Source organism: Mobula birostris, chromosome 5 (assembly GCF_030028105.1).
Source record: "Mobula birostris isolate sMobBir1 chromosome 5, sMobBir1.hap1, whole genome shotgun sequence".
Lineage (NCBI taxonomy): Eukaryota > Metazoa > Chordata > Chondrichthyes > Myliobatiformes > Myliobatidae > Mobula > Mobula birostris.
Genome location: NC_092374.1, coordinates 189,742,206 through 189,756,670, shown reverse-complemented (window position 1 = coordinate 189,756,670; position 14,465 = coordinate 189,742,206). Strand labels below are relative to the sequence as shown.

At 45.9% G+C, this 14,465-nt stretch overlaps 1 protein-coding gene across 9 annotated transcripts in view; it reads left to right on the top strand.

Moving 5' to 3' along the window:
- The first annotated feature begins 2,145 nt into the window (after positions 1 to 2,145).
- Positions 2,146 to 14,465, top strand: part of LOC140198157 (RNA-binding protein 4B-like) — an 82,762-nt gene continuing 70,442 nt past the window's right edge. For all 9 annotated transcript variants that reach the window (XR_011886114.1, XR_011886113.1, XM_072259143.1 and 6 more), the window contains exon 1: positions 2,146 to 2,432. Coding sequence is in view for 7 of the 9 variants with exons in the window: in XM_072259143.1 (XP_072115244.1) it covers positions 2,328 to 2,432 (105 nt within the window). In the remaining 2 variants the exon portion in view is untranslated. The remainder of the gene's footprint in view (positions 2,433 to 14,465) is intronic.

Sequence of the window (14,465 nt, the reverse complement as noted above, 5' to 3'; positions counted from 1 at the left end):
AGTTTCCTGTAGATACTAGAAATCCTGAGGTACAGACGCAAAACAATGAAGGAGCTCAGCAGGGCGGACTGTTTCTATGGAGAGGAATAAACAGTCAATGTTTCAGGACTGATGAAGGGTTTCAACCTGAACATTGACAGTTTATTCCCCTCCGTTGATGTTACCTGACCTGCTGATTCCACCCCCCCCCCCCACCAGCACTTTGTGTGTATTACTCTTGAATATATTTCATAATTCTGCGTCCACAACTGTCTGGAGCCTAGAAATGTGCAAGATTCACAGCCTTCTGATGAAAGAAATTCCTGATCATATCAGTTGAATGATATGAATTATATTGAAAAATCACATACTCTTAATTTTATAAATGAATGATCCCTTATCCTGAAATTGTGGTCCAGGTTTTGGATTTCAACCAACTGCACCCATGACATTGAGGAAACATCCTCTCATCATCTACCTTGTCCCATCATCTTGGAATCCTTTGTAGTTCAAAAAGTTCACCTCTCACTCTGCTGAACTCAAACTTTCCTCAGAGTACAACCACTTCATGTCAGAAATCCACCTGCTGGACCAAACTGTAAACATAGAGATCAAAACTGTACGCAGTGCACCCAGTCCGATCTCAAAAGATCTTTGTACATTTGCTGCAATACTTTATTTCCTTTATTTTCCATTTCCTTTGTCTTTCTAATTACTAGCTCTATTTCTATGTTGACTATCCTTCATCCGGACATCCCAATCCCTCTTTCTGCTGTCGTTCTCCATTTCAAAGTTCAATGTTCAAAGTAAATTTATTATTATAAATGTATGTATGCTATTTACAAGCTTGATATTTATCTTTAAATAATATTAATATCTGACTTACTATTCTTCCTACCAAAGTGGATGAGCTCACAATTCCCCATATTATGTCATCTGTCAAATTCTGAAAACCCCTCCTATCTTCTTCCATTTCTTTGTGTGTATCCAAGTATCATCACCAAACCTGGATACAATACATGTGTTTCCTCCATGTGCTCGGGTTTCCTCCCACTGTCCAAAGATGTACCGGTTGCTACTTAATTGGTCATTTGAATTTGTCCCATAATTAGTCTTGGGTTAAATTGGGGGCTGCTAGGTAGAATGGCTCGAAAAGTGGAAGGGTCTACTTCATGCTGTATCTCCATCAATCAATCAATCAATAAATATACATACCCTTATTGACCAACTAAGTTACCAACATAGATTGTAAACCCAGCACTGGACACTGTGACCTGCCTGACATTAAAATTTGGCAATATGAAAATGGCCCAGTTAACCTCAGCGTTTAATGTTGGTTGGACAATCCTCTGCTCAGGCTAATCTTATCCCCATTGATGTGAGTGCTTATCCTGTGCAGTAACTTTTTAAAAAATCGCTGCTTGTTTAATGACATCCGGAAAGCAGATATCATTACCCTTTACCGCTCAAAACACCCTCGAAAGATTGTTTTAAAAACCCACGACATCTATTCATCCTCAGCGTGACGGTGTTAGTTTTAAGAATCAATGTCTTAAAACACCTTTGCCATTTTCTTAGTTCCCGTTCTGTGCACCAGCCCAAAAGTACGTTTTTGGCTATCCCTGTCTAAGAGTGACGTAAGAATGCAAAAGACTGATGTTTGCTAAAATGGTCCACCGAATTGATGCGCCAGATCCATAATTTTCTGTTTACAACTCGTCTCCAGTAGCACTGGATCAGTCCCATAAATTCCTGTTGCAAACTTTGCCCAGAGTGAAACACTGGCAGCACGTTTATACAGCCCCATGCTCCTTTGAATGATGCGCGAGTTTCGCTGACCGATGGAGAAGTAAAATTTGATTTTGAATGAAAATATACAAAAGACTGGTTACACTAAAGACCAAATTCAAGCCCAAGCATGTTTAACACCCCCTTTGTTTCCTGTTGTCATGCTCCAGCACCAATCTTAATTCGACCGGAGATAAACCCAGCGGAAAGCATTCCATGAGTGTGGACCTGACACAATGATTGACTAGTGCGTTGTCCAATCAAAACAGCAAGACGACGCCACGCTGCAGCCAATCAATTCAAACGACCATTAGAGCCCCTAATGACAGGTACTTCAACTAATCAGAGGAGCCGTTGGCAACAGGGGGCGGTGTCGAGATTTCGGGTGGAGAGAAAGTGTGCCGCCATTTCTGTGGTGCCCCTCGCTCGAGTGAAGTGTGAAGGTGTTTTGGAGTTGTACGGTGTGGTGTTTGTTGTTTTAAACTTGCGTTGCCTTTTGTTTTTCTTTATCGATTAGGAACCCAGCTGCTGTACCTTAAGCAAGCGAGCAAAGAGGGAAAATGGTGAAAATTTTCGTGGGCAACCTACCGCGGCCGACCACCGCTGAGGAGATCCGCGCCCTCTTTGAGAAGTACGGAGTGGTCAGCGACTGCGACCTTATCAAGGTAGGGATGGGCGAGCATTCGGGCCATCGGAGGGCAAGGTCCCAAGTTTAAGTGGGGTTGAGCCATTAGGCGAGCGGTGGGGCCTAAAGAATGAGTGACGGCCTGTGGAGTGCCGGCAAGGGTCAACCTGAGAGTTCAGAGGTTGGGCGAAGCTGTGGTGTTTGAGGTCAGCTTGCTGGACTGGGGTGTCTAACGTGGGCAAGGGTGGGGGATTTTCGATTACAGAATAACAATATATTCATAATAAGGGGAAATTTTAGTCCATCCAAGAGCAATCGAACTAGTTCCTAGCCCGTAACTCTATTAGTAAGTACTCTAGTCTCTACTCTTTTCACACATACGCGACATTCTTTATTTTGCTTGCCCTTCGTACATGTCACTCCAAAGCATAAGTATATCGAGGTAGTGGAAAAGTTAAGGCAATAACAGAATGTAGAATATAATGTTAGAATTATTGTTCAAAGTAAACCTATCATCAAAAGTACATATGTCACCATAAATAACTAAGATTCATTTTCTTGTGTGCCTTTGCAGTAAATACAAATAAAAAACAAAATAGTAAAGTAATAATAAAATATAAGCAATAAATATAGAGAACATGAGATAAAGAGTCCTTGAAAATGAGTCCATAAAAATGTTGTGGGAACAGTTCACTGTTGGGGTGAGTGAAGTTATCCTCGCTGGTTCAAGAGCCTGATGGTTGAGGGGTAATAACTGTACTTGAACCTGATTGTGTGGGTCCTGAGGCTCCTGTACCATCTTCCTGATGGCAGCATCATGAAGAGAGCATGCTCTGGATGATGGGGGTCCTTGATGATAGATGCTGCTTTCCTGTGATGGACTGAGCTGTATCCACTACTTTTTGGAGGATTTTACATTCAAGGGCATTGGTGTTTCCATACTCTACTGTACATGGGGCAGCACAGTAATGTGGTTAGCACAACTCTTTACATTACCAGCGACCAGGGTTCAATTCATGCCACTGCCTGTAAAGAATTTGTACATTCTCCTCGTCCATGTGGGTTTCCTCCGGGTGTTCCGGTTTCTTCCCACCGTCCAAAGACATATCAGTTATTATCCTGCGATTCAAAGTCAAACTCTGTCCCGAGCATTGTGGCCCATCAGGCCGGTGCTTATGCTGGTTTCTGTGGCGTGAAGCAACTGAGAGTACGAGGCTCCTCCCCCCCCCACCCCCAGATAAGATGTCAGTCTATCGCGAGGTTAACCCCCAGCATTTGCTGGTGCCCATTCTAGGGTTAAATTGGGGGATTGAGTGGCATGGCTTGAAGGATCTATTCTGTGCTGTATCTCAATTTAGAAAAAATGAAATCTATAGAACTTTGTCGAAGTTTTAGATCACATGCCAAATCTTCACAAACTTCTACGAAAGTAAAGGTACTGCTGTGCTTACTCTGTAATAGCATTTACATGCTGGATCCAGGACAGATCCTTTGAAATAATACTGAAAAAGTTAATGTTGCTGACCTTCTCTACCTTTGATCCTCCGATGAGGACTGGCTTATGGACCTCTTGTTTTCCCTTCCTAAAGTTAATCAGCTTGTTGGTCTTGCTGACTTTGTGTAATACGTTGTTGTTGTGGCACCGCTCAGTCAGATTTTCAATCTTCCTCCAATATGATCCATCACCACCTTAGTTTCGGCTTATGACAGTGGTGTCATCAGCAGCCATACGTTCGTGAGTGTAAAGCGAGTAGAGCAGGGGGCGAAGCATACAGCCTTGTGGTGCACCTGTGTTGATGGTGATTGTGTCAGAGATGTTGTGGCCAACCCGAACTGAACGGAGTCTGCAAGTGAGGAAATTGAGGATCCGGTCACAAACAAGAGAAAACCTGCAAATGCTGGAAATCCAAGCAACACGCATAAATGCTGAAGGAACTCAGCAGGGCAAGCAGCATCTGTGGAAGAGTACAGTCGATATTTCGGGCTGAGACCCTTCAGCAGGACTGGAGAAAAAAAGATCACTAGATTTAAAAGGTGGTGGAGGGGGAGAAATGCAAAGTGATAGGTGAAACTGGGAGGGGAAGAGGTGAAGTAAAGAGCTGGGAGGTTGATTGGTGAAAGGGATACAGAGCTGGAGATGGGAGAATATAATAGGAGAGGAAGAAGACCGTGGAAGAAAGAAAAGGGGGGAGAACCTCCGTCTCCGCCGCATCTGCGCTCAGGATGAGGCTTTTCATTCCAGGACAAGGGAGATGTCCTTTTTTAAAGAAAGGGGCTTCCCTTCCTCCACCATCAACTCTGCTCTCAAACGTATCTCTCCCATTTCACGCACATCTGCTCTCACCCCATCCTCCCACCACCCCACTAGGAATAGGGTTCCCCTTGTCTTCACCTACCACCCGACCAGCCTCTGGGTCCAGCATACAATTCTCCGTAACTTCCAGCATCATCCATTCGTTCCCCCATCCCTCCCCACCGATCTCCCTCCTGGCACTTATCCTTGTAAGCGGAACAAGTGCTACACATGCCCTTACACTTCCTCCCTCACTACCATTCAGTGCCCCAGACAGTCCTTCCAGGTGAGGCGACACTTCACCTGTGAGTTGGCTGGGGTGATGTACTGCGTTCGGTGCTGGCGATGTGGCCTATATTTTGGCGAGACCTGACACAGACTGGGAGATCATTTTGCTGAACACCTATGCTCTGTCCGCCAGAGAAAGCAGGGTCTCCCAGTGACCACACATTTTAATTCCACATCCTATTCCCATTCTGATATGTCTATCCACAGCCACCTCTACTGTAAAGATAAAGCCGCACTCACGTTGGAGGAACAACACCTTATATGCCGTCTGGGTAGCTTCCAACCTGATGGCATGAATATTTGACTTCTCTAACTTCAGTTAATGCCCCACCTCCCCCTCGTACCCCATCCATTATTTATTTATTTATTATGATTGATAGATATATATATTCTTTTTCTCCCTCTGTCCCTCTCACTATACTCCTTGCCCATCCTCTGGGCTCCCCCCACCATCCCCTTTCTTTCTCCCTAGGCTTCCTGTCCTGTGATCCTCTCATATCCCTTTTGCCTATCAATTGTCAGCTCTTGGCTCCATCCCTTCCCCTCCTGTCATTTTGGATCTCCCCCTACCCCTCCCACTTTCAAATCTCTTACTAGCTCTTTCAGTTGGTCCTGACGAAGGGTCTCAGCTGGAAACGTTGACTGTACCTCTTCCTAGAGATGCTGCCTGGCTGCTGCGTTCACCAGCAACTTTTATGTGTGTTACCAGAGGGAGGTGATGGGCAGGCAAGGAGATAAGGTGAGAGGGAAAAGGGGATGGGGAATGGTGAAAGAGGGTGGGGTCTGGACATTACCGTAAGTTTAAGAAATCGAAGCTCATGCCGTCAGATTGGAGACTTTCCAGACAGAATATAAGGTAATAGTTCCCCCTACCCGAGTGTGGCTTCATCACGACATAGAGGAGGCCATGGACTGACATATCAGAATGGGAAGTGGAATTAAAATGGGTGGCTACTGGGAGATCTCGTTTCTTCTGGTGGACGGAGCGTAGCTGCTCAATGAAGTGGGTTTCCCAATCTGTTGGGTCTCACCGATATAAAGGAGGCCACACTGGGAGCACTGGACACAGCATATGACCCCAGTAGACTCACAGGTGAAGTGTCGCCTCACCTGGAAGACACTTTTGGAGCCCTGAATGGTACTGAGGGAGGATGTGTAGGGGCATGTATAGCACTTGTTCTGCTTGCAAGAATAAGTGTCAGGATGGAGATTAGTGGGGAGGAGCAAATGGACAAGGGAGATGTGGAGGGAGCGATCCATGTGGGAAGTAGAAAGTGGGGGTGGAGGGAAAGATGTGCTTGGTGGTGGAATCCAGTTGAAGATTGCAGAAATCACGAAGAATTATGTGCTGGAGGTGGAGGTTGGTGGGGTGGTAGATGAGGACTAGAGGAACCCTATCTCTGGCAGGGTGGTCGGAGGACGGGATGAGAGTAGACGTGTGAATCCAGTTGTGCAAGGAGATATTGAGGGTTAGGTCTTGGAGCTGAGTGATTAGTTTCGAAGGGATGGTAATGTTGAAGGGTGAGCAGTAGTCAATGAGGAGTATCCTGTTGTATGCATCTTCACTGTCCAGATGTTCCAGAATTGAGTGAAGAAGCAATGAGATAGCATCTGCAGGGGACCTATTGCGCTGGCAGGCAAATTAGAACAGGTTCAAGTCACTTTGCAGGCAGGAGTCGATATGTTTCATCACCAACCTCTCAAAACAGTTCATCACCATGGATGTATGTGCTACTGGACAATAATCTTTGAGGAGGGTTACTACTTTCTTTTTAGGCACTGGTGTAAATGAAGCCTGCTTGAAGCAGGTGGGTACTTCAGACTGCTAAAGTGAGAAGTTAAAGATCTCCGAGATCACCCCAGCCAGTAGATCAGCGCAGGTTTTTAGTGCTTGGCCAGGTACCCTGTCTGGTCCAGATGCTTTTCCAGGGTCTTGAAGGATGCTCACACATCTTATCCTTGGTGAGGATTGGCACATGAAGCTCAGGTTTCCTTCTGATGTTGTAAAGACAGTACAGTGCAGATGGACAAATAAGGTGACAAGGTAGATTAGGAGATCAAGAGTTCATCTTTATTGTGCACAAGGTCTGTTCAAGAGTCGTATCTCGCTGGCTATCCATCCCATAGGATGATGATGGTTCCTTTCAGTCAGTTAATGGGCTTTGATTTGCACATACCCCACTCCTCAGAAAGGAACAGCATGTGCATGAATGGATTTTAGGTGAGTAGGGGGTTGCACAGGTCCAAACCCACCCTCTCAACATTCCCTCCTGGATCCAGCAGCATGGTGGGGTCCAAGACGGCTGGGGGAAGTTCTATTGCAGTGAATGGCCAGACCAAGCTTCGATGCAAGGGATGCCCTTTCCGCGCTTCACGGCACGTGTTTGCTAGTTGGCCGTTGACCCTATGAGAGGGTTGATCTGCCCTTTGACAGGTCTTGTTTTTCATCCTGCAGGGTGTCTAGCCACCCTCCTCACCAGGCAAGCCTGGTGGGGGAGCTGGTTTAGTCACTGACCACCCGACCATGCGACAGGTAGTACTGGGTTACATGGTACCAGTAGCACTCAGATGAGTGACCTGTCAGAAGAATGTCCATTCTGCTCTTATATCAGCAGAATGGACATTGAACTTGTGAACACTACCTCACTTTTTCATATTATTTCTGTTTTTGCATGATTTTTAATCTATTCAATATACTTGTAATTGATTTACCTATTATTATTTTCTTCTATATTATTGCATTGAACTGCTGCTGCTATGCTAACAAATTTCACAACACATGCTGGTGATGATAAACATTCTGAATTCTGATTCTAGTGGCTGTGCTGGAAGCACGGAGAAGAGATTGACTGGGTAGAAGGAGTCTTTGATTATATTGGTTGCTATTTCTGAGGCAGCAGGAAGTGTCATTTTCCCCATATGTCTGCAATCTGTTTTTCTGTTGAGATATATTTTCAGTTTTGTTTTGAATAGGCCAATTAAATGTGCCTTAATTTTTGCTCCTGGCAGTTCAGTCTGTACCCTAGTCTTTGCTGAGGAGCAAAGGGACTTGGGAGTTCTTGTGCAGGGCTCCAGAAGAGTTAATTTGCAGGTTGAGTCTGTGATGAGGAAGGCAAAAGTGATGTCAGCATTTATTTCAGGAGGACTAGAAATAAAAGCTAGGATGTAATGTTGAGACTTTATATAGTATTGTGAGCTGTTTGTGCCCCTTAGAAAGGATGTTTGAAACTGGAAAGGGTTCAAAGAAAGTTCACGAAATTGATTTGAGGATCGAATAGCTGTTTGGCTTCGTTGCCAAGTTTGCAGATGATATGAAGATTATGGAGGGGCAGGCAGTGTTGACGAAACAAGTAGGGTGCAGAAGGACTTAGGCAGATTAGGAGAATGGGCAAGAAAGTGGCAAATGAAGTACAGTGTTGGTAAATGCATGGTCATGCACTGGTAATAGAAATAAATGTGTAGACTATTTTCTAAATGGGGAGAAAATCCAGGAATCTGAGATGCAGAGGGACTTGGGAGTCCTTGTGCAGAACACCCTGAAGGTTAACTTGCAGGTTGAGTCGGTGGTGAGGAGTGCCGTGTTAGGGTTTATTTCAAGAGGTCTAGAATATAAGAGCTAGGATCTGATGCAGAGGCTTTATAAGGCACTGATGAAGCCTCGCCTTTAGTATTGTGAACAGTTTTGGGCCCCTCAACTTAGAAAAGATGTGCTAGCATTGCAGAGGGTCCAGAGGAGGTTCACAAGGATGTTTCCAGGAATGAAAGGGTTATACGAGGAATGTTTGATGGCTCTGGGTTTGCACTTGCTGAAATTCAGAAGAATGGGGGAGGGGGTTTCATTGAAGGGGACTAGACAGAGTAGATGTGGAAAGGATGTTTCCCATGGTGGGAGAGTCAAGGACAACAGGACACTGCCTTGATAGAGAGGTACCCTTTCAAAACAGGTGCGGATAAATTTCTTTAGCCAAAGGGTGATGAATTTGTATAATTTGTTGCCACATGCAACTATGGAGGCCAGGTCGTTAAGTGTTTTTAAGGCAGAGATTGATAGGTTCTTGATTGGGCATGGCATCAAAGGTTACTGGGAGAAGGCCAGGAGCTGGGGTTGAGGAGGAGATAGAAAAAAAGAATCAACCATGATTGAATGGCAGAGTAGACTCGATGGACCAGATGGTCCAATTCTGTTCCTATGTCTTATGGTCTGTGGTCTTATGAAGAGTATTTGATAGCTCTTGGTGTGTATTCACTAGAATTATGAAGAATTAGGGGTGACCTAATTGATACCTGTCAAATAGTGAAAGGCCTTGATAAGAGTGGATGTGGAGAGGATGTTTCCTATGGTGGGAGAATCTAAGACCAGAGGAGATAGCCTCAGAATAGAGGGGCATCCTTTTAGTACAGAGATGAAGAAGAATTTCTTTTGTCAGAGTGGTGAAAACTGGAATTCGTTGCCACAGGCAGCTGTAGAGGCCAAGTCATGTATATTTAAGTCAGAGGTTGATCGATTCTTGGCACGTAGGGGATACATGAAGGGTGGTGGTGTGGTGTGAATGTGATTGGAGGTGAGAGGGAAGATGGATCAGCCATGATAAAATGGTGGAGCGGACTGGTTGGGCCAAATGGCGTAATTCTGCTCCTGTATCTCATTGACTTTGTTTTTCAAATTAAAATACTATGCCACCATTTTTAGTTTTTCAGCCATTCACTGTCATTCCCTATGGGGTCATAGAGTTGTACAGTTTTAAGACAACCCTTTGGCCTACTGTTTATGCTAATCATCATGCATAGGCTGATTTCACTTCTGTGCATTCATTCGACATAATTCTATGCTTTCGTCGTATAAGTACCTATTTATATTTATGCCTGTTAAATGTTGTCAGTTCCTGCCACCACCGCCTACTTTGGTAGCTCATTCCAGCTATCAACTGCTTGTCATATGAGAAATCTACTCCTCGAATCTGCCCTCTCACTGTAAACTGTGCCATCTAGCCTAGACACCCCTGTCATGTGTAACGCACCCTGCTGTGTGCCATATTCATGATGCTCGTAAATTTATACACCTCTATAATGTCAGCTCCTAGCCTATTTCACTCAAGAGAAAACAGACCCTGTCTATGCAGTCTCTTCTTGTGACTCAGTCCCTCCAATGCAGGCAACATCCTTTATAAAACTACAGTCTTTTCATGCGTGATGAAACCTGGGTATTGGCAGGGAGCTCGGTAGTCTTACAGTCTGGTGGGAGAAGCTGTTTCTCATCCTAACACTAGGGTATCATCTTTTCTGCATTCTTTGTAGCTTAATTGCAACCTTCCCATGGTGTGGTGACCAGAATTTTGCATATACCGTGGTTTACTTCAATAGGTTTCAATAAGTACATTTAATGTCAGAGAAATATATACAGTATACATCCTGAAATTCTTTTTTTCCACAATCATCCACAAAAACAAAGGAGTGCCCCAAAGAATGAATGACAGTTAACATGTTAGAACCCCAAAGCCCCCACACTAGCAAAAAACATCAGCACCCTCCACCAGAGCACTCAAATGTGCAGCAAGCATCAATAAAGACACAGACTTGCAGTACCCCAAAGACCACTCATTTACCTGGTAATTCAACATACCACAGGTTTTTTTTCTCTCTAATAAGGAAAAAAGAGGTGCGCTGTTTCACAGTGAGAGGGGAGGCCTAACTTAGCAACTCACTGATAAGTTTAATTCATTGCTTTTTCCGAGCTGTACGCTCAGAGGGTTGGCACCATAAGGGCGCAGCTCTCAGGACATACAACCCCCGGCAGCTAACCCGCTGCTCCTGATGTTCTGTGCTCTCCTGTGACGCTTCAGTCAGGGGCACCGGCCTAGAACCAGCACGTCCCCAGAGCCACGAAAATCCGGAACCCTGAAGGCATGCTCACCTTCCAGGCTGCGTCCTTGGGATATCAAAGAACGGCTGGTCGCGAGGCCCTGAGATCTGGTCCCATTCCCGCAAAGAACCAAACTCCGAGTGTAACTGCAGGTCAGGGTCTTCAAAAGAATCTTGAAAAGGGAATAAAAATAGTAGAGCTGTTTCCACAGACGCAAGCAAAGGAGTCGCAGTTTAGTGCCATCTTGAGTTAGCTCCAGCTCTCGTTTACTTAAACACAAACTACTTTGCAGATGCTGGGGTCAGAGCAACACTCAAACACGCTGGAGGAACTCAGCAGGTCGGGCAGCATCTGTGGAAATGATCAGTCAATGTCTTGGGCCTAAAGGATTCGGGTGGATTCCTGTTGTATTGGGGCAGCCACTTATTTGGGACAGAAACTAATCAAGAAAGTAACTGGGATTCCCTTTGTTTAATTGGGACAGGAGACTGTTGCTGAACATTTTCTAGTTGTGTCCACATCATGTGGTTGTCGGACACTGTGCTTATTTTTAAATTGCATCAATGGAGTGTTTGTGTTGAAAAAGCAGTGATTTTTGTCACTGATAGTTGTTCAGAATTAAGCAGTGAAACAATGCAGAATTGTTTTGCTCACTGCAATTTTAAGCATTTGGACTTGGAAATGCCAGAAATGGCTCAGAGTGAAAATAAAACGAATTTACTACTTTAGGGGTCCCCAACCTCTTTTGCACCACGGACCAGTTTAATATTGACAATATTCTTGCGGACCCGCTGACCGGTGGGTGGGTGGGGGTGGGTGTTAGTCACGACAGGAATATAGGTGATAAGTCAACAATATTCTTGCGGACTGGCCGATCGGTGGGTGGGGGTGGGTGTTAATCACGACAGGAATATAGGTGATAAGTCAACAATATTCTTGCGGACCGGCCGATCGGTGGTTGGGCAGGGGTGGGTGTTAATCACGACGGGAATATAGGTGATAAGTCAACAATATTCTTGCGGACCGGCTGACCGGTGGGTGGGGGTGGGTGTTAATCACGACGGGAATATTAGGTGATAAGTCAACTAAGTCACTTTAGTTTCAACTTAACTTCTAAAAGGGTTTATCTAACGAATTTAATATTAAACTCACAGCACATATTTTCCCTGTATGAACATATAAAATCATTGCAACCACACCAATATCGCTGAATCAGTGGGAGCCCTGGGCTTGTTTCCCTGCAACAAGACGGTCCCATCGAGGGGTGATGGGAGACCAGCGATACTCGAAGGGGGTTCCTTGTGTCCAGTCTATTCCGCAGTTTAGTTTTCGTTGCATTCATTGCAGAAAAGCCTGCTTCGCAAAGGTATGAAGTTGGAAATGGAAGCAACGTTTTCAGTGCTTTCGTAGCTATCTCAGGATATTCAGCCTTGACTTTGGATCCAGAATGCTGGCAGAGATGTTATGTCAAACGTACTTTTCAGCTCTCTGTAATTTGCAAGCTTGAGGATTTGATCTTCTTCCCACGCTGACATGACCCCGTATGCGTTCAAGTTCCAACAGTGGACGTGACAGGGAATGAGGAAGGGTGCAGCCGACTCGTATCGTTTCCTTGTGGCCCGGTAGCACATGCTTTGCGACCTGGTACCAGTCCACAGTCCAGTGGTTGGGGACCACTGAACTACTTCAACAAGTTGAGAACTATGAGGTACTTGAAGGTATCAACAACCGTCATGAATGTTACCTTTGGTCCCCACCAGACACTTGGCTGTTAGCTGTATCTCCAAATAGCTATTTACATGTAACAGTAGCAACCCACTGCTTTGGCAAGTGGGCTAAACCAGGTGAGGGTAGCCAGCAGGACTCTTACCCTGGTGAGATAGGGACACACCGGGTCCTAGTAAGTGAAGTCAGCTCCAACGAACTGGGTGTTCGACTTTCTAATGAACAGACTGCATAATCAGGATTCATAATTGCTTCTCCCACCCCATTATCCTCAACATGGGTGTCCCCAGAGCTGTGTGCTGAGCCCGTTGTGTGACTACACAGCTGAGCACCCAAGCATTCGCATTCACATTCACACGAGGACTAATGCAGATTCTGGAAATTCAAGCAACACACATCAAAGTTGCTGGTGAACGCAGCAGGCCAGGCAGCATCTCTAGGAAGAGGTACAGTTGACGTTTCAGGCCGAGACCCTTCGTCAGGACTAACTGAAGGAAGAGCTAGTAAGAGATTTGAGAGGGGGAGGGGGAGATCCAAAATGATAGGAGAAGACAGGAGGGGGAGGGATGGAGCCAAGAGCTGGACAGGTGATTGGCAAAAGGGATATGAGAATTCTTCGGTCTCTGCCGCGTCTGCTCTTAGGATGAGGCTTTTCATTCCAGGACGAGGGAGATGTTCTTTTTTTTTTTAAAGAAAGGGGCTTCCCTTCCTCCACCATCAACTCTGCTCTCACTCCATCCTCCCGCCACCCCACTAGGAATAGGGTTCCCCTGGTCTTCACCTACCACCCCACCAGCCTCCGGGTCCAACATATTATTCTCTGTAACTTCCGCCACCTCCAACAGGATCCCACCACTAAGCACATCTTTCCCTCCCCCCCCCCCCGCTTTCCGCGATCGCTCCCTACGCGACTCCCTTGTCCATTCGTCCCCCGCATCCCTCCCCACTGATCTCCCTCCTGGCACTTATCCGTGTAAGCAGAACAAGTGCTACACATGCCCTTACACTTCCTCCCTTACCACCATTCAGGGCCCCAAACAGTCCTTCCAGGTGAGGCGACACTTCACCTGTGAGTCGGCTGGGGTGATATACTGCATCTGGTGCTCCCGATGCGGCCTTCTCTATATTGGCGAGACCCGACGCAGACTGGAAGATCGTTTTGCTGAACACCTACGCTCTGTCCGCCAGAGAAAACAGGATCTCCCAGTGACCACACATTTTAATTCCACATCCCATTCCCATTCTGACATGTCTATCCACAGCCTCCTCTACTGTAAAGATGAAGCCACACTCAGGTTGGAGGAACAACACCTTATATTCTGTCTGGGTAGCCTCCAGCCTGATGGCATGAACATTGACTTCTCCAACTTCCGCTAATGCCCCACCTCCCCCTCGTACCCATCCGTTATTTATATACACACATTCTTTCTCTCACTCTCCTTTTTCTCCCTCTGTCCTTCTGACTATACCCCTTGCCCATCCTCTGGGTTTTCCTCCCCCTCCCCCTTTTCCTTCTCCCTGGGCCTCCTGTCTCATGATCCTCTCATATCCCTTTTGCCAATCGCCTGTCCAGTTCTTGGCTCCATCCCTCCCCATCCTGTCTTCTATCATTGTGGATCTCCCCCTCCCCCTCCCACTTTCAAATCTCTTACTAGCTCTTCCTTCAGTTCGTCCTGACGAAAGGTCTCGGACTGAAACGTCGACTGCACCTCCTCCTAGAGATGCTGCCTGGCCTGCTGCGTTCACCAGCAACTTTGACAAGCATTCACATTGTCAAGTTGGCTGATGACACGACAGTCGTGGGGTTTACCATAAAGAATGAGAAGAGGTGGAAGAGCTTGAGGCCTGATGCCAGCCAAATAACCTCTTCCTCAATAGTTAGCAACTTCAGAAGACTTGCACCACTC